Source organism: Cyclopterus lumpus, chromosome 16, assembly GCF_009769545.1.
Source record: "Cyclopterus lumpus isolate fCycLum1 chromosome 16, fCycLum1.pri, whole genome shotgun sequence".
NCBI lineage: Eukaryota > Metazoa > Chordata > Actinopteri > Perciformes > Cyclopteridae > Cyclopterus > Cyclopterus lumpus.
In genome coordinates, this window is record NC_046981.1 from 14112697 (window position 1) to 14131047 (window position 18351).

Genomic DNA, 18351 nt, shown 5'->3' on the forward strand with positions numbered 1-18351 from the left:
AGTGGTCTGGATTTAGTTAAAAAAAGAAAATGAAAAAGTTAAACTGCACGATTCTGATGAGCAAAGAGCTATGGTACTGTACAGCCTCTTACTTCTCACATTGGAAATAAGTCTTTTCAGCTGAGGGTCTCACTCAGCACAGGTGCACCATGAGGACCAGCGCTGCTGCCCTGCTGATCTCCCTGTCCTCAGATGGCCATCATGAATGGCAACATGATGAGGCCGATAGCATGGGCAGATGTCCAGGAGGTTTCTCTGGGCTCTCCGCCAGACAGGCAGCGGTGGTGGTGGACTGTGGTCACTAGTGAACACCCGTCTGAATATTGACGTTGTGGACAGCTGACCTGTGATCACCAACTACAAGTGTCCCTCTGTGTTTTTAGAACTGATAAGTAGAACATGTGTGCCGCTGTTTGCATGAAAATGCGTTGAGTAGATTATATTGAACTGACTCACTTACTCGCATGCAGATATGGAAATAAATCATTAACCATTGTTTCATGCTCTACTACGGACTCTGGGCTGAGCAAAGCCTCGTTACACACACTGCACTCCAGTCTATTACATCCTGCCATCAACGATCTATTAGAATGACTGACGGCTGCAATGAACTAAGACAAGATAACGCATGGCACCATTCATGCGTAACCGACACGGAATCCCATGTGGACATGTGTATGGCACGAGGGGTGCAAAAAAAAAAAACTACTAATAGCTTAGTGAATAGGAATACTACTCGCTATTATCACTCTGTGATTAACACGTCAAAACGCACGTCACGCGTTTTATTCCTTACCTTCCAGCCAGCTGAGCTATTACTGTCGCCCTTATCCTTGAAATAGGGCACGTAGCGGACCATCCAGTCGTATATCTGTGACAGCGTGAGTCTCTTCTCTGCCGTGCTCTCAATGGCGCGGGTAATGAGATCCGCGTAGGACTGGTTCCCCCACGCGTTCCGCCGCGAGGATTTGGCTTTGCGCAGCGGTCCGGTCACATCGAGCGCCGCGCCAGCCAGGCATGGGTGCGTCGCGCCCGTGGGTGCCGGGGCGCCGGCTGGATGCTTCAGCTCTCCCGGCGTTCCGCCCACGAGCCCCGCTATGCAAGCCGGGACGTCCTCTGGTTCCACCTTGATGTTGGCCAATGGAAGACCCCCGCTGACCTCGTGTCCACCGGGGAAATCCTCCGGGCATGGCAGCGGCCAGGTGCACGACCGAGGCCGGCTTTGCGGCTCGAAATCCGAATCAACCTGATGAGCGTCTAATTCGTCGTCCTCCATCATCAACATATACCCTTCCGTCGAAAAGGGAATTAATCAAATGAAGAACAAGGGAGGGAAATACCTCAACAATCCCCCAATATCCAACTGTCCTCAGTATCACTTCACGTTGAAATTCGCCTTATAAAATTGCTATTAAGCGGAATCAATAAGAAGCAATTCAACGGAGTAAAAGGATCATGGTGAATACGAGCAAAATCACAGCCTCGCGTGTAGAGATAAGAGAAGTAATAAAAGTAATAATAATTTTTCGTCCATTTTACCTGGAGTAAAATATCAAACGGCGATAAAATTGCGTCTCATAGAATAGTCCACATCACCCCGAGGCAGTCAATCTCAAACGCGTGTCAGAGCCAGTCATGGGGGCTTTTCAACCCAGTTGCAGCAACAGATGATAATTCAGATAAGGAGCATATTTGCAAAGCTGTCGTCGATAAATCCTCCACAAGACAACAGGAAGAATGAGGAAAGAGGGGGAGAAATCACCAGAGCTGCGTTGAGAGCATCCACTGAGGCGATAATGCGTGATTACCGTGAATTATTAAATCTTCCAGTCTGCACGGATTAAACTGGCAGCGGCACATTCAAGTCCATTCAGCCTGAACAGCACCCAACTGTCTGCAATTATAATGAAGAGGCGTGCGCATGTGACGAATCAATACATTCCCAGTCTGAAAAATGTAAAGAAAGAAAGAAAAAAAAAAAAAAGAAGAAGAAGAAGAATAGTCCAGCGATCAAATTTCGTATCCACTTGTCAGCTTGATAAAATAGTCTTTTATCACACCTCCTCTCGCTCCCCTCTATCCCCCCTCGCCTCGTCTCACTCTCTCAGATCCCACACATGTTCTCATTTGCTTACAACTCGTTCAGTCGATGTGAACCGAGGATGACGCGCCGGCGCTGTCGTGGAGATGCTGCCAATTGGAGTGCGCTCACGGAATCAATACTCTCCGAGCATGATTACAGCGAAACCCCGAACTCCCTCTCCCTCTCTCTTTCTGTCTCCACCTATCTCACCACCATCATCTCTGATATGAACGGTGGGAGCAAACCCCAAATTCTTAATCAAAACTCTGCATAATGATCTCTCTGGCAGAGCGTCACACGGCGCTTTGTGTGCCAGCCTCCCCGTCCAGCGGGGATAGGAGAAGACAACGTGGACATTACACAGGGGGAATTTCCTGCATAATCTCGACACGGATTTTTTTTATTTTATTTTATTTGGTCTTTAAAAAAAAAAAAAAGAAAAAAAAAAAGACAGTGCCTGATGTGTCTTTGCGTTGCAAATTGTCCAAAGCAACGTGTTCAGCGTCCCATTGCCCTTCAGGGAGAACTCGCGGTGCGCATGAGGTTTCACCTCTGGTGATTATTTGCGGGCTTTACCTCAGCCAGTGTAATTTTCTCTGCAGATTAGACCGATTTAGTCCAGATTAAGAGAGATTAGGTAACCCTAGATTTTAATCCGGGAAGAGTGAGGTGAAATGTTTGTTTTTTTTCTTCTTCTTTTCAGAGGCCAGATTGAAAGATCATCTCTGCTCCGCACTCCATCCAAAGTGAAGAGGCACATGACACTTGCACATCATCATCATCTCAAATCGCATTTGCCCGACGCCAAAGACTCAGCTGTGGCAGACACGTGGTCAGACCCAAGTGCGTAATTCTGCTCCACTGACCGAGGGGGGGGGGGGGGGGGGCTCCATCCCACAACCACCTTCCCAAAACTCAGCAGGGCGGGCACAGTCACAGGTGCACGAATCCCATTGGCTATTTATTTATTTAATAAAAGTGGGATGGTATCCTCACGCTGCACTTCACCTTTCACCTTCATCCAAACGATTTGCTGAGTTCACAAGCTATTCTAACAGCTTGATTCTCAGTTTTATGCACATACCTGTTATGTTGAAGGTTGCTATATGTATTATTTACTCATGTGCTTTTACAGGCAGTCCTATTTCTATGCCCACTCACTCAGGCTGCACACGCAGTTACTATTTCTGATCATATTTGGAAGTTTGGCGGCAGTTCAGTGCAAGCCTTTGTACCGCCCATGGGGGAGATTGAACTCCAAATACTTATAGTTGGACCAAAACATCCTCATATTTCAGTGCGGCACACATGCACAGCTCACGGGCACCAGCTAAATAAGCACCTGCAGCAAGGTGGCTGTAAATTGCCTGAGGACCCTGCCCAATTCGTGCAAAGTGTGCATGGATGGAAGCTATACTTAAACGTCTTACAACATGGCCACACTGTGCACTCAGACATGACTGATGTTGAGAAATGTGGGTCAAAAATAGCACACTTTTAAATGCGGGACGTGTCATGTGATGATTTAATGCTAAACATCAATGGGATCAGATGGCGTAAAAGAAGCCATAGAGGTTTGTGTAAAAAGTCTGCAATAATCATTTGGTCACTTAAATATCTGCCAAGAGCAAAAATCAAACCAATGCTGGAGAATGACAACCCTTATTGGGTTACTCACGAGTCGCGACGCTTGTTCACAAGTAAAACTCCTGAGAGTGCCAGAATGGTGGCGACACAAGACAACACAATATCTCTTGATTTCAAAGTGAATGAAAAGTAATTGGGAAGACAAATGACACAATCTCACAGCTGGATCGAATCTCCAGAGAAACAAGAAGAGTGGACTGAGAAAGAAGAGGGAGGCCCAGGCAGCACGACTTTAAAAGCTACATATGTGTTCGGTTGCCTCCAGGCTGCCTGCTACGCTGTGCCCATACCAGACATTCCAGAGGCAGCATGGCTGGCTTCAGGCTCCGAGTAGCTGATCCTGGAACAGCATGTTATGCACAGCAGTAATCACCTCAGTCAGCCACAAGCAAGGCGGAGCTTTGGGCCCGTTAATTTCCGCCCCAATTCTCTGGAATTTCATTCACTTACGGAAAAGGGACAATCCTCAAACCTACGGTATCACCATGTTGTGCAAAGTATCCCCATCAACCATTCTGCCCAGTGAGATGAGGATGAGAGGAAGCTGGAGAAGCCACAAGAACACCCACGGGGGATCGATGCCTGTTTGGGAAAACCCTGGTTCTCCGCCCCTCTCGGCAAACAACCACACTCTCTAACGAGCATATGGGCTCCCAATGACGCATGAAGGAGAGGGCTCAAATCCAAGTGCTGGGAACGTTCCTGAGTAGACGACGCTGGATTTCACCCCTTTGTGGCACTGGCCCAAAGTGACTTAAAGACTTCCTGCCCCTGAGAAAGAGCCAGCTTTCTGTGGCATCTTGGTATGTGCGCTGCCAACTACATGATGTTCAGAGGCAGCAAAGACAATGGATGCCAAGAGTTTTAATTTAGGCTATGTTGTGGAATGGAATGTAAAGGCTGTGCAGGTCTAACAAAATGTGTGTATAACTAACACTATCTGCCTTATAAATTAATTATAGTTGAAGACCCAGAACAATCAAATGGCCCAAAGAAGAAAATCTGTTTGCTCTGCTCATACCCAAAAGTGCAGCAAGCGTAACTATTAAACACATTGATATGTCAAAGATGATTTTAGTGGAGGCGAGGGGCCAGTTTAATTGATGCTATGACAATTGTGCACTCCAGATCAAGGTGTATGTATGACACTGTACAATAAGATTGTACCTTCTTCCCCAAGTATGTATACTTCAATTCATTAAGTTTCATCCTATACTAACATCTTTTACCTACAATGACTGGGGTTCCAAGAATTGTGTTGCGGTATTTCTTCTCAACACCTATAAGTTGATTAATCAATGTTATCTAAAAAAGAAAAGTTGCATATTGTATACACAAATATAAAAATAGACAGAACACATGAGGAAATCTGTGTCCATCTCAAATAAAATGACTGAGTGTGCCCTTTCCTCCTGATAGTATGTGCTACTTAAGATGTATCCATCTATCTTTTCTATTGTATCTACTAAAGATACTATGATTAACTTGTATCTAGTTATCAGACCGTTTTAGTCTAACGCTCATTTGCTATTTCTCCAGTCATCATCGGGACTAAACGATTCCCCACAAACACCTTGAGCCGTGTGCAGACCCACAATGAAAAGTAATTGTTTTGATGATCAGTCCTCTAACCCCATAGGGGGGTTATCAGAATTTGTGTACGTATGTATTGGAATTGGTGTCACTCCAGTCTGTTTCTTAAAATAAGCCACCAGAATTTCATATTGCCGCCGGCAACAAGTTCAATCCCTCACTTGTGCAAGTGAGTTAGTTGGCTACATCGACAATAGCTGAGCAGGCCTGATGCCAAGACACTGATTAGCCTAGCTGTGCCCCTGTTCTCCACGCAATGTGGAGTGGAGGTGCAGTGGGAGTCCAGCTCATGACCAAAGAGCACCGTGCTTAACACAAGTTTAAGTGGAAGAAAGCCAGCAGACTAGTGTATCCATGCTGGACATATAAAGCCCTGGGCTAGGAGGACTCTGCCTCTTTAATACTTTAATACTCATAGCTGAAACATCATTTAGTCCTAAGGAACATAAAACGGTCATCAGATATTCCAGTCTCTCATTGACTGTCTGCTTTGCTTCCCAATATTTGATTTGAGCACAGCAGAGGTTTGCCTTCGAAGTCAAATTAAAAGAATCCATATCGCGATATAATGTACAGTATGTTCAAAGGGTGGTTTTCAAGGTGCATTTTATGGATGTGGAAGCAATGTCACCTCACCTTTCCACCTCAGTGAGCGTGTCCTCATCAGCCTTGATATGCAGGTAGGTCAACATGTAGAGACAGCCATCTGCCCTCTGGCTCTCCCTTCAGACACGGTCGCTTTACATTGCAAACCCTGCACATGCATCTTCCTGTGGGGGTATTGTAGAAGCACTCGTCTTATTGCCCACGTTATTATAATAACTGACAGGATGTGCATTAGTTACTTCAGTCTCCGCAGCAGATTGTCCATAATGTTGACAAACTAGTGTACAAGCCATTTTGGAATTCAGCATGAATAGGGAGGGTCCTGAGGCAGCTCTAGTGCTTTCATGTGTAATAGTCCCAGCTCAAGTTCCCATGAAAGAGGCACTAATGGGTTAACAGTAGAAATAAGAGGGGAAGAGAGGCAAAATCAATGCTTTTGTTGAGGGGAAGAAAGAACGGCTTTCACAGGTCTATGTATCATTAAGCAATTGAGAAAGGTAATTAGAGTGGGGGGGATATGTGCAGATCTCACAGCTAATTATTTCCATGGCAACCACAGCTCCTGTAGATGATCTGAGGTAGCATTCAGCTGGCAAGACAGAGTTTCTCAAAGATCAAGAGAGACCCCTAGTGGGAGAAAATGAATAAATCATAATGTAAAAAACATTTCTTTAGGAAAACACAGGTCTTTGTGACACATACATCATACTCTAGGAAACAGGTGCTACAATTTAGTGATATATATATATATATATATATATATATATATATATATATATATATATATATACACACACCATGTGTTTTTAGGTGTTAAACCGCCACAGAGAATTAAATCATAAAGGATCATAATCGAGAACATAAACCAATTAAATGAATAAAAAAGCCAAAAGCCACCCTGAGAACTACAAGTCGAGATGCAAAAATCGACTCTTATAACAAATATAGCTTGCCTGTTGGTTGTTTTTGCAACACGTATGTGTCTTCTATTTATTCCCAAACACATCACTATTATTTCTTCTGTAAACAGTCAATTCACTGTGCAGGAGACGAGCATCCTGATGCATCAAGCGGGTAACGTAGATGAACTAGCAATGAGTTTAACACAACCTGTGCAGTACAAATTAATGAAAAAGTGATTAAGGTTACCATTTCAAAACTTCTGTGACCACGCTTTGGTGGGAAATTATGAAATGCAAGAATATTTTGTCTGACTGTAGTCATCTCCAGCTCACATAACAAATTGACCAGAAGTGTAATCATTAAGTCAAAGTTGAATTGCATTTAATTTTACATTAAACATTATACAAAAAAAAAAGTTTTGTCCATGGGGGCCGAAGGTGACTTGACCATCTATCTAAATGATGTCATTCAATGTCTCTGTTTGCTGGGGTCAATCTTCTCCAGGTGAACCAGGGGTTTAAGTTGCTCAGCAAAGCTGCGCATGTCATCTGACATATTGTCCTGGCCAGCAGGAGCCAACACATTCAGCTCCACCAGGTATGAAAGTGATAGACGTTCTGTGTTCTCTGTGTTACCCGGTACCAGGATGCGGGACAGCTTGCTAACCACAATTTTCATAGCACCTTTGCGGAACATGTGCCCATTGGCCACAAACTCGTGGTCCATGCGGAAGCCCATCTCATTGAGGAACTCCGGCAGGCTGTGCGAGGCAGCCACGTCAACACAGTTGCGCACCAGGGCGTGACGGCTCTTGTCTCCCACTTCCGGTTGGCCTAAGTAGCGTAGGTGCCATGGTGATGTGGGGTGAGAGAGGGACCGCCGGGCACGCAGAATGAAAGGGTTCCCTTGTTGGCCTTTCAGAAGATAAACCAGTTCATGGTCTGTAAAAGTCTCAGGTTCCATGTTGTCACACAGACCTCGAAGGCGATGCAAGAGGCTTTCTAGTGCTTGGTCATACACACTGCCTGCGATAAAGAGTAGAGAAACAGATGCATAAATATATAAATAATGTGTAAACAAAGTGGTGTGCACTTACATTCTACACACACACACACACAAGCTGAGATTACCTAAGACACAGAGAGCTGAGACAGACAGGAAATTAACCTGTCAAAAACACGTCAGATTAAAGAATAAAGGCTAATAAAAAAATAAAAATGTTATTCCACTTTGTCAGTTAAGGTTAAAAATAGTTTGTCATCTTAGATAACGTTATGTTGGCAGTATTGCAGTCTCATACAACACTAATACATGTTATAATATTCAGTTTTTGATTAAACTTCAGTTTGTGGTCATGTTAAATTCTAACGCATATGAGTCTCTAATATATAGTCCATCCCATTTAAATCAATGAGGGAAGATTAATTAAAAAAAATATTGGAACAACTTGTTAAGACATCAATCTCCACCACAACTATCACCCTCACCAACTGAGGGAATGTATGACACAAAGCCCTTTAATTGATCAGGAATACCATTTTTTTGTACTTTTCCTATTTTATGCATGTTGGTGATTATGATTGTTAGCTTTTAATTATAAATGTACAGCACTTTCAAGCACAAACACATGCTCACATCCCACATAACTAGCTAACACGTATGGAGAGATGTTTCATTTCCTGATTCTTGCGTTAGCTTACCTTGCAGCAGATACTCCATCATATTGATCGTGCCTCCGGTGACCGGCATCACTGTAACAGGAGGGGCTTCCATATTTTCCCAGGCACCAAGTTGTTTTTCTCTGTAGGAATGAAGTGCTATTCAGTCAGTTAGCATCTACAACCTCTCCATTAGTCAACATAGAAGTTATTGTACCTGGCAACCAGTGTTAGCTACATTTAGCGAGCTAGCTAGCTAATAAACAGTAATTAACAGTTCACTCTTTTAAAATGTAGCTTGATTCATTACCTGAAAAATGACGAAATGCAGCTCTTCACTTGATGGGGAACACCGACTCAGCGTTGTCTTCTATATTTGTCGGACAGCAAAAGAATGAAGACAGTCGACAACAGTGAATGACAATCTATTGACTTTTCTCCTTCTGTTTCTTTTACCGCAGCTGTTGCATCCAACTTTGAGGCGCATTACCGCCACCTGCTGGAGGTTCGTATGTAGGGTTCTTCTTCTACAGTCGTATATGTGGCAGAGTAGATGCATTTTCTTTAACTCCATTGTTACCACACTTGTCACCAGTGGCGGCTGGTCAATAGAGGGCCACGGGCCTGGCCCCACACACCTTGAGCCACAAACAAAAAAACAAAAAATTATACAAAAATTATAATAATAATATTAATTATATTTATAAATGATACAAATGGTCAATATTTGTGTTTACGAGATATGGAATATACCCAGTAATATTTGTAAAATAGGATATCTGCTCAAAACCTATGCTTTTCCTGCACGTCCGCCTGTCTGCATGTCTCTGCTGCGCTGGGGCCAAATCGTTTTGGCCCAGAAGAGACGGGTCTAAGAAGCAGTTTAGCCAATTACTGATTAAAGATATAAATGAGTCATATACAATTTAGCCAATCCGCATCCTAAAATAGGTTCAGCTTTGGGCCAAAGCATATATATATATATATATATATATATATATATATATATATATATATATATATATATATGATTTATATTATACAATATTTATATTTTATTATAATATATTTATGATATGTATATTGTATATTTACATTAAATGGTATTTATATATCATACTATACTGAATATTATTATACGATATTAATATACTGAATTGTATGCTTATTATTATGTCAGTGTTGGAATAAATGTTAAATATTTAACTACATAGTAGAAATGCGTGTTTGATACTTTTTTTGGATTGAATCATACTGGGATGTTTGCTGAAATTGATTGGATGGCACTACCAACAAAATTCCACCAGCCGTCACTGCTTGTCACGGTTCCTTTTGGCCAGCACACACATGGTGCTATGTAAACCTGCGTTAGCCACTCTTAGTCTTTCTGTGATTATTTCCTGCCTTGTGTAAATTATCTTTATATTGCTTTAAAGTACTTCTACGGTCTGACTGACATCTTATTTCCACTTTTTCTGCCACCTCTCTTTATTTTCTTTTAATCACTGGTTTCCTATATATAACATTGTTTTATTTGTATTGATTGTTATGGTTACTGATTACCATACAAACTGCTATACTTCTAGTTGATCAAGATAAAGATGATTTTAGCTAGGCTTGACTTACAGCCTTATAATCTATATTCCAATTATGTTCGGCAAGTTAACTATAGCTGTCAAATAAATGTAGTGGAATAAAATGGTACACTATCTCAAGTACAATACCCCAAAAAAGTACTTTCTTACAGTACAGTACAGTATTATAGTTTCAAATGCATTGTAGCTGCAGTATCTAAAGACACAAGTCATATAAATATATTCTTCATAAAACACACTATCAATTTCTGTGTTTGAAAAAAAAAAAGGAAAGCAACTAATAAATTACTTTTTTTTTTACATTGAGGAGTATTGTATTGCTCACGCAATGCTTCAAAATGTCCCTTCAGAACCGCGTGGGTGAAGTCACAAACACTTTTTTTCTAAGGCACAGAGCAACAGGGAGGAGGTGGAGGAGGAGGAGGAGGCGGAGGAGGTGGACAGTTATGTCTTATCGAAACCAACACACTCTCCTCTTTGCTCTCCTCCATTCGTTAGACCTTAACATATTTCTTCTCTGTCATCATTAGTGGGCCATGGAGGAGGGCGCATATGCTTGTATAAATCACGATGCGATACAATTTATGAAGAGATTTCCACGGCTCACTGAGGTACGTGGCTGTGTCAATTTCTCTCCGCTTGCAAGCTAGAAAATAAAGAACACTCTTATATTTCTTTGTATCAAAAAGTCTTTTATTACATAGGTTTGAACTTATTGATCAAGACTTAGACTTAAACCAACTCTTCTGCTTTGATCGTGGTTTAATTTCTATAACACTTCCAACCGGAATGGAGTCCGCTGCAGAGTTGGTGAAGTCGCATCTGTGCTGGCCTCCGACGCTCCATGTGCTCGCTCTGCTGGGTCTCGCCGCCGCCGGCTACGCGTTCACGGGCCTGCTGGCCCAGAGAAGAGCCGCGCTGCGAGGCGTTGAGTCTTTCCCCGGACCACCTGCACACTGGCTGTTTGGGAACGCGAAGCAGGTAATTCTGAGAACTGTAGGGAAGTGCAATGTGTCGGACAGTTGTCAGTATTTCTATTGACCCTTCCACTCTACCACATTCCACTGGAAAAAAACACCGTTGTATATTTGTTATGACAAATTACAAGTTATGCAAATATATATATATATATTTTTTATTATTAGTCTATGTTTGGCTTATACAGACACATTGGCATGCTATGCATTGTTAATGTGTGTTGTCCCTGATGAATGAGTAAACTACTGTAAAATAATAACTGGCTCAAATTAACTTCACCTGAATCAGCTTCAACACGTAAATGCTGGATAGCACTTTTTTTTTTTTTTTTAAAGGCATACCTTTTTTAATTGTAATAAGGGCTTATCTATTATTTATGTTAGAACAATTCTATTCGACACCAAGTGTAAAATCATGTAATTTATTCTTGCAAGATAGAGAGCAGAGTTGAAATCATGCACAAGTCCTATTTCCAAGTTGCTGCTCAAAGGTCTTGTCTCTGCCTCTGTCCTTCATACCCTTTGACAAACACTTCATGGAGGGGTGTGGGGGGCCTGACTTGACCAAGCCCCCACCTTATGTTCTTTAGATAAGATAAGATAATCTTTTATTAGTCTCGCAGTGGGGAACTTTACCAGATTTCATGTAGCAGCAAAGGGTAAAGTGCACACAAGCGACATAGTAAAATCAAAAACATGTGATTTAAATAATAAACAGTAAAAAATAAACAGTGCAGAGTCTACAGTAACTACATGAATATTATATATACAGACAATACATATAATTATTATGCACAGTATTTATATTGCACAGGTTGAAGTGGAGACCACAAAAATGTGTTTTTGTGGTCTACTGGGAGCTCAGCTGGTTGTGCAGCCTGACAGCAGCAGGAAGGAAAGACTTGTGGTTCCTCTCCTTCACACACCGGGGGTGACGCAGCTGGTGGCTGAAGGAGCTGTACAGAGCTGCTAGTGTCCTGCATGGGGTGGGAGGTGTTGTCCATCAGGGATGATAGCTTAGCCATCATCCTCCTGTCTCCCACCACCTCCAACGTATCCAGTGGACACCCCAGCACACTGCTGGCCTTCTTTACCAGTTTGTTCAGTCTCTTCCTGTCAGCTGTTGAGATGCTGCTGCTCCAGCAGACCACTCCATAAAAGATGGCTGATGCCACCACAGAGTCAAAGAAGGTCTTCAGGAGTGCTCCCTGCACTCAAAAAGACCTCAGTCTCCTCAGCAGATAGTCTGCTCTGTCCCTTTGTGTAAAGGGCCTGTGTGTGGTCAGACCAGTCCAGTTTATTGTTCAAGTGAACACCCAGGTACTTATAAAATATCATAATCTCAATGTCCATTCCCTGGATGTTCACTTCCGGGGGAGAGCGTTTACCCCGGCCGAAGTCCACCACGAGTAATTTGGTTTTACCAGAGTTGATCTGGAGGCGGTTCTGCTGGCACCATCCTATGAAGTCCTGGTTTAGTTCCCTGTATTCCCTGTATCGTCATCGGTGGAAATGAGGCCAACCATTGCAGAGTCGTCAGACAACTTCTGTATGTGGCAGGTAGCAGAGTTGTATTTGAAGCCCAAGGTGGAAATGGTGAAGAGGAAAATTATCAACACTGGGATTGTTAAGGTCATATGATATTTCATACATATTCTGGTGTGTGCAGGACTTCTGTCCTAATTGTTCATCCAATCCCATCTATCTTAATTCTGTTCAAATTAATTAATTCTCAGTGTGCAAATGTACGCCAAATATATTGTCTGCAATGGCAGATTGTCTAACTTCAGTATTTACAACTGAACACCAAGACAGCCAACAGAATCTATTTTTAAGACAATCTGACTCATTTTAAACACAACATTCAAACTCAGCAAAATGCATTTTTGAGTTTGGCTTCCCAACCAATCAATTTACTATTATCACACAGGAAACGATTATCACAAGCAGCAATAAAACACACTGAAAAATGAATATTAACAGATTTCACACAATCATGCCATCGACGTGCCAAAAGCTCACATACGCAAAGTGCATATGGTCTTTTACCGTCAGTGTTCTCAGTCATCGGTCAGTTTGGTTAGTCTTTACTCAATCTTTTTTGTTTTCTAAAGTCAGAATATGACTTGTTATATAAATCATCTCTAGTTGTTTCTATTTATGTCACTATTTGATGGTTTATTTTTAGCGTTTATATATATTTATTTATCTAGGTGCTGATTCTAAGTTCCCAGAACTAAGGTTTACCACCTCTCTCATCCGGACTTGAATCGAATAATATGGAATCTGGACTGTAACCAAATTCTAATCCGGACTCGAACCAAATTTATGGAAAAAGATCTTCTTACCTGAAGTGATCCTCACTGCTGCGCTAACTAAATGAATTGGATCTCGTCACTCGTTCTCAATGCAGCAGATCCTGGCATCTCAGTTTACCAAACTATTCTCATAGAGGAGGAGGACCTTCTCAAAGAGTCCCAGACCTGTGCGCGGTGTCAGGTCCAAATCTGGAGAGAACGAGGTATTGAGATCCGGCTCGGATGACCAAGTCATGTTAGAAAAATTCTACTCGACACCAAATGTAAAATCATTGTTCAGGTCATTTATTCTTGCAAGAAGGAGCAGAGTGGAAATCACGCACAAGACATATTTCCAAGTTGCTGCTCTTGCTGTCTTGTCTCTGAGGGCGAACTGTCCTCCTCAGCTACAGGACAGACAGGGTTGGTTACGCTTCATATACTGTATGTGTACATTTGTCTTTCAGTTAAAGCAAGATGGGAAAGCCTTCGACAGGACTTTGAAATGGGGAGAGAGCTACCCTTATGCTTTCCCATTGTGGTTTGGTCCATTTATTTGTTTATTCAACATTCACCATCCGGATTATGTGAAAACGCTATTTGAATCAACAGGTGAGTGGGCAATTGTTTTTATTTCTGTACTGATGTGATACACCACAAGAACAGTGTTGTGAATTGTGTGCTCTTTATTATCTCTTACAGAGACCATTTGTTTTACAACTAAAGGTCAATGTAACATAGCTTGTTTTTGTTTGTCTCCCAACAGTGCCAAAAGATACTTTTATATTTAGTTTTCTTGAGCAATGGATTGGTAAGACAGCTTTGCCCTTCTCTTACATATTACCGTGACAACATAATTGTTTACTCGCTGAAACACATGCATGTGTGTCTCTGTCTTTAGGTGAAGGCTTATTGGTGTCACAAGGTCAGAAGTGGTTTAGACACAGAAGGCTCTTGACCCCAGGTTTCCATTTTGATGTTTTGAAACCATACATAAATCTGATGTCAGACTCTACTAAAACTATGCTGGTATGTAAATGACAGTTTAGTTGCATAAATCAGAATTCATAATAAGTCATCAAAGATCACAATGGTGTAGTGATGCTCAACGTTGGTTGAGCTCATGAGTCTGTCCTGCAGAGATGTCCCATCTGCTCTCTCACTGTTGCCAGGACAAATTGGAAAAATATGCAAGCGGCAATGAGTCCTTTGAACTGTTTGAACCTGTGAGCCTCATGTCACTGGACACCATCTTGAAGTGTGCCTTCAGCGACAACAGCAACTGTCAGGCCGAGAGGTGAATCCATGACCAACCTTTCTCCGCCATTCACAAGTTCTGGTCGAGGTTCTCAATTGTTTCCCATCTCTGCTGCCTTAATCACAGGTGGAAGAAATTGATCTTTTAATGATTGCCTATACAATCTCATTTCAGTGGAAGAAATACATACATCCAAGCAGTGTACGACCTTAGTAACCTCATTAGCCTGCGGCTGCGGATGTTTCCTTACCACAGTGACTTCCTTTTCTACATCAGCCCACATGGCTTCAGATTTAGAAAAGCACGCAGGGTGGCTTACAGACATACAGGTAAGAGCTTAAAACGTTTGCCAAATATCAATCAGACTGGATTTGATCAATTAGCAATGTAGCATACCCACACTAAGCTTTTTGTATATGGTACATTTATTTTCCAAGTTGCTGCATTTTAAGAGTTGGTCTGCAAATACTCATTCATTGTATTCACTCATTCTTTTCCTTTTTTGAAGTGGAAGTCCTAAGAAAGAGGAAAGAAGCACTAAAAGAGGAGAATGAGCTGGATCGCATCGGAGCCAAGAGAAACTTGGACTTCCTGGACATCCTTCTGTTAGCAAGAGTATGTTCTGTGATTCTCACTTTAGCACATGTCGTGCCATCTTTTAATGAAGCACAAACCTGTAAACTGATCTCATATACCGACTGTTTCTACGGCCTCTACAGAGAAAATAGTTGCAGGACAGTCTGAATAACGTTATTGGGTCATTTAAAGCATAAACAGCATAAAAAACTTTAAAAATGGCCATCAGTTCATTAGGACAGACAGCAGTTGAAGCTCAAAGTGTTCAGCCAAGGTTTAAAACACTAACAACTAAGAGAGTATGGACAAACAAACAAACACGTAAAATAATGGATAAATAGGACAAAGACCACTGAGACAAAAAAAACACATTAATGTGCAAAGTCCTAATGCAAAAAGAAACACTTCTGTCGGTGAACATAAGCTCCCACATGTTCAGCATATCAATGGCCACTGGTCAAAATGCAACAGGCAGGTGTTTAGTCCACTCTTGAGCATGAAATCATTTCATATTTCCCACTAACTCCACTATAACTCCAGATCATCGTGTATCATTACTGTTTCCCAACCCCATAAAAACATATTGAACCTCCTCCGCCCAAACACATTCAAGTGCTTCACCTTTGACCCGCTGAGATGTCTGTTAACTGTCTCTGGGACTTCCACAACCTCAGCACACTTATTATCCATTTTCTTTTTGTTTTTTATAGTACTTGTTTTTAAAATATTCTTTACAAATAAAGTATACCGTGGTAGAAGTGGCACCTTCACAAAACGGCATGTGTTCATTTTTTTTTACATTTCTGTCTATTATCTCACCTTCAGGATGAGAAGCAGCAGGGTCTGGCCGATGAAGATATACGAGCAGAGGTGGACACCTTCATGTTTGAGGGCCATGACACCACGGCCAGTGGCTTGTCTTTCATCCTCTACTCTCTGGCCTGCCACCCAGAGCACCAGAAGCTTTGCAGGGAAGAGATCCTTCAAACTCTGGATGGCAAGGACACCTTTGCGTGGTAGGCTTCCATTGTTGACTACCTTGCCACATGCAAGTCAGTGTCAATACAGCTGCATTAGATGAGCTTCATGCTGTCACTTGTTTTGTTTAGAATATTGACAGCTAATGCGTGCCTGTCTTATATTAAGGGAGGATCTCAGTAAAATGCCATACACTACAATGTGCATCAAAGAATCCCTCCGCCTTTACCCTCCTGTACCAGCAACTTCCAGAGTCACCACCAAGCCCATGACCTTTTGTGATGGAAGGACTTTACCAAAAGGTGTGTTACTGATTTTGGAAAGTTCACATAAGGCTGCATTATCTTGATTACATCTTTTACACCTTTACCTCACTGGAAGAATATATTATTAACTTGTATTGGTTAAGTCTTGGATTGGTTTTCCATAATGGAACTATGGCCTAAATACGCCTTGCACAACATGCAGCATATATTAATTAACCTGCATGCTTTAGCTGGTTGTAGCAGATTCCCAAAATGTGTCTCGCACTTTAATTGATGAAATGCTAGTTTTGGGGTGTTTTGGATTGTGCAGAGGCTGTAAAACAAGGTGTAATAAAACACTTAATTTTGTTCTCATTTGCAGGTTGTCATTTGTTGGCAAGTGTGTTTGGGATTCACAGGAATGCAGCTATCTGGGAAAACCCTCATGTAAGTCAAGATGATCATCCTGAGCAAATCTTTGTGACGTGAAAGCGCACCTGTGGCGACTCACCGCATGATGTATCTAGAATTGATGATAAAAGTAAACTTATTGTCCACTCTTTGCTGTGGTGGCCCAGCACCCTGCCTCAACATAAAGAGTGACCCTATCTGCCACTGTGTATTCTCTCACTGTATTATGGGTGCGAGTTGGCATTAACTTGAAAGATTTTTGACGAATTAAGAAAAATGTGTGATTTTTGCCACACTTTGTGTTTGTTTGCTTCTTTTTATCTTAGGTGTTTGACCCTCTGCGTTTTCTTCCGGAGAATGTGTCCAAGAGGCCCCCTCATGCATTCGTGCCCTTCGGAGCAGGGCCAAGGTACTGTACGACCCCGCTTGATCATTTGGACTGGGTCACTATGAACAAGGGCTACAGCTACACTGTCTAATCAGTTATCTATTCAATCTGCTGTGTGTGTGTGTGTGTGTGTGTGTGTGTGTGTGTGTCTGTGAATGTGTCGCTAACACCAGACTCCCTTTTCAGTAACACAATACAAACTGGGGTTGAACTTTAAAGTGATCAAGAGAGCTCAGTGTAACCTTGGATTGATCCAATTTAAAACGATGCATTGGCGACATTCGGTATCCATATCTTTTTATTTCCCCTATTTTGATATGTCAACCCACATTCAAAAATAAGAATTAGTTAGTACTGACTGTTGCTTTGATTTCCTTGACCATAAAACAACCCTTGTTTTTTTCCCTTTAAATTCACCAGTCATGGCATGTTGAGGTCCTCTTGTTGCCTTAAAGCATTGCGTTTATCATGTTCCTCAAATTGTCTCTTTTTCCCCATTCAGAAACTGCATTGGTCAGAACTTTGCCATGAATGAGCTGAAGGTAGCAACAGCCCTGACTCTGAAGAGATACCAGCTGATAGAGGACCCCACTCAGAAGCCCAAGTTAATTGGTAGAGTGGTGCTTCACTCAATCAATGGCATCCACATCAAGATCAAACCTGTACACACAAATTGAAGTGTAAATGCAATAAACCTAAATCTTAAGACTGACATACAATCACTAACGGATGAGAATGTAGTAAATAACTGTTACCTGATTTAGTTGCTGAACATATTCGTATTGTAGAATATTTTTCTCACACTGGAACAAGTGTCAAAACATTGTTGCACTCCATATTTGAAAAGAAAATGTTTTAGTAGTTTTTAAATGCATTATCAACCATATAATATTTTGTAGTAGATGCACCAGGTCACAACCCTATGGGTTTAAGCTGACTTTTTATTTGTTCTAGTGTTCATAAAAAAGATGTGTGTGAACTTTCACACTACTGATCAAAGAATACTCCTGAGGTATCTGATCAATGAATAATCTTTGTTCCCAGTCTGTTTGCTTAAAAGGCCATTGAACTACTTGCCCCTTAGAAGACCTTTCACAGAATACAGACGCAATTTAACAATATTTAATGACAGCTGA

General features: G+C 41.8%; 3 protein-coding genes across 3 annotated transcripts in view; 1 reads left to right on the forward strand and 2 right to left on the reverse strand.

The window, feature by feature from the left end:
• The window catches only part of LOC117745633 (forkhead box protein O3-like), a 29364-nt gene extending 27239 nt beyond the window's left edge, over nt 1-2125 (reverse strand). The window contains exon 1 of the mRNA XM_034554085.1: nt 797-2125. Coding sequence (XP_034409976.1) covers nt 797-1285 — 489 coding nt within the window. The 5' untranslated portion in view covers nt 1286-2125. The remainder of the gene's footprint in view (nt 1-796) is intronic.
• Nucleotides 2126-7191: 5066 nt separating this feature from the next.
• On the reverse strand, nt 7192-8971 carry med18 (mediator of RNA polymerase II transcription, subunit 18 homolog (yeast)). Its single transcript, XM_034553615.1, has 3 exons — nt 8801-8971; nt 8533-8633; nt 7192-7857 (listed from the first exon to the last, which is right to left on the reverse strand). The coding sequence occupies exons 2-3, from the start codon at nt 8603-8605 to the stop codon at nt 7301-7303; spliced, it is 630 nt and encodes a 209-aa protein (XP_034409506.1). The 5' UTR covers nt 8606-8633; nt 8801-8971; the 3' UTR covers nt 7192-7300.
• Nucleotides 8972-10595: 1624 nt separating this feature from the next.
• On the forward strand, nt 10596-18339 carry LOC117745050 (cytochrome P450 4B1). Its single transcript, XM_034553041.1, has 12 exons — nt 10596-11066; nt 13827-13971; nt 14126-14170; nt 14261-14388; nt 14532-14656; nt 14792-14946; nt 15126-15232; nt 16019-16209; nt 16340-16473; nt 16799-16863; nt 17154-17236; nt 17718-18339. The coding sequence occupies exons 1-12, from the start codon at nt 10875-10877 to the stop codon at nt 17890-17892; spliced, it is 1545 nt and encodes a 514-aa protein (XP_034408932.1). The 5' UTR covers nt 10596-10874; the 3' UTR covers nt 17893-18339.
• The last annotated feature ends 12 nt before the right edge of the window (nt 18340-18351 follow it).

Bases quoted from the DNA above. Each gene is read 5' to 3' on its own strand.
- med18 (XM_034553615.1), bottom strand. From the start codon at position 8,605: ATGGAAGCCCCTCCTGTTACAGTGATGCCGGTCACCGGAGGCACGATC. The intron at 7,858-8,532 runs GTAAGCTAACGC...TCTTTATCGCAG, and splicing joins GATGGAGTATCTGCTGCAAG to GCAGTGTGTATGACCAAGCA.
- LOC117745050 (XM_034553041.1), top strand. From the start codon at position 10,875: ATGGAGTCCGCTGCAGAGTTGGTGAAGTCGCATCTGTGCTGGCCTCCG. The intron at 16,210-16,339 runs GTAGGCTTCCAT...TCTTATATTAAG, and splicing joins GGCAAGGACACCTTTGCGTG to GGAGGATCTCAGTAAAATGC. The intron at 17,237-17,717 runs GTACTGTACGAC...TTCCCCATTCAG, and splicing joins CCCTTCGGAGCAGGGCCAAG to AAACTGCATTGGTCAGAACT.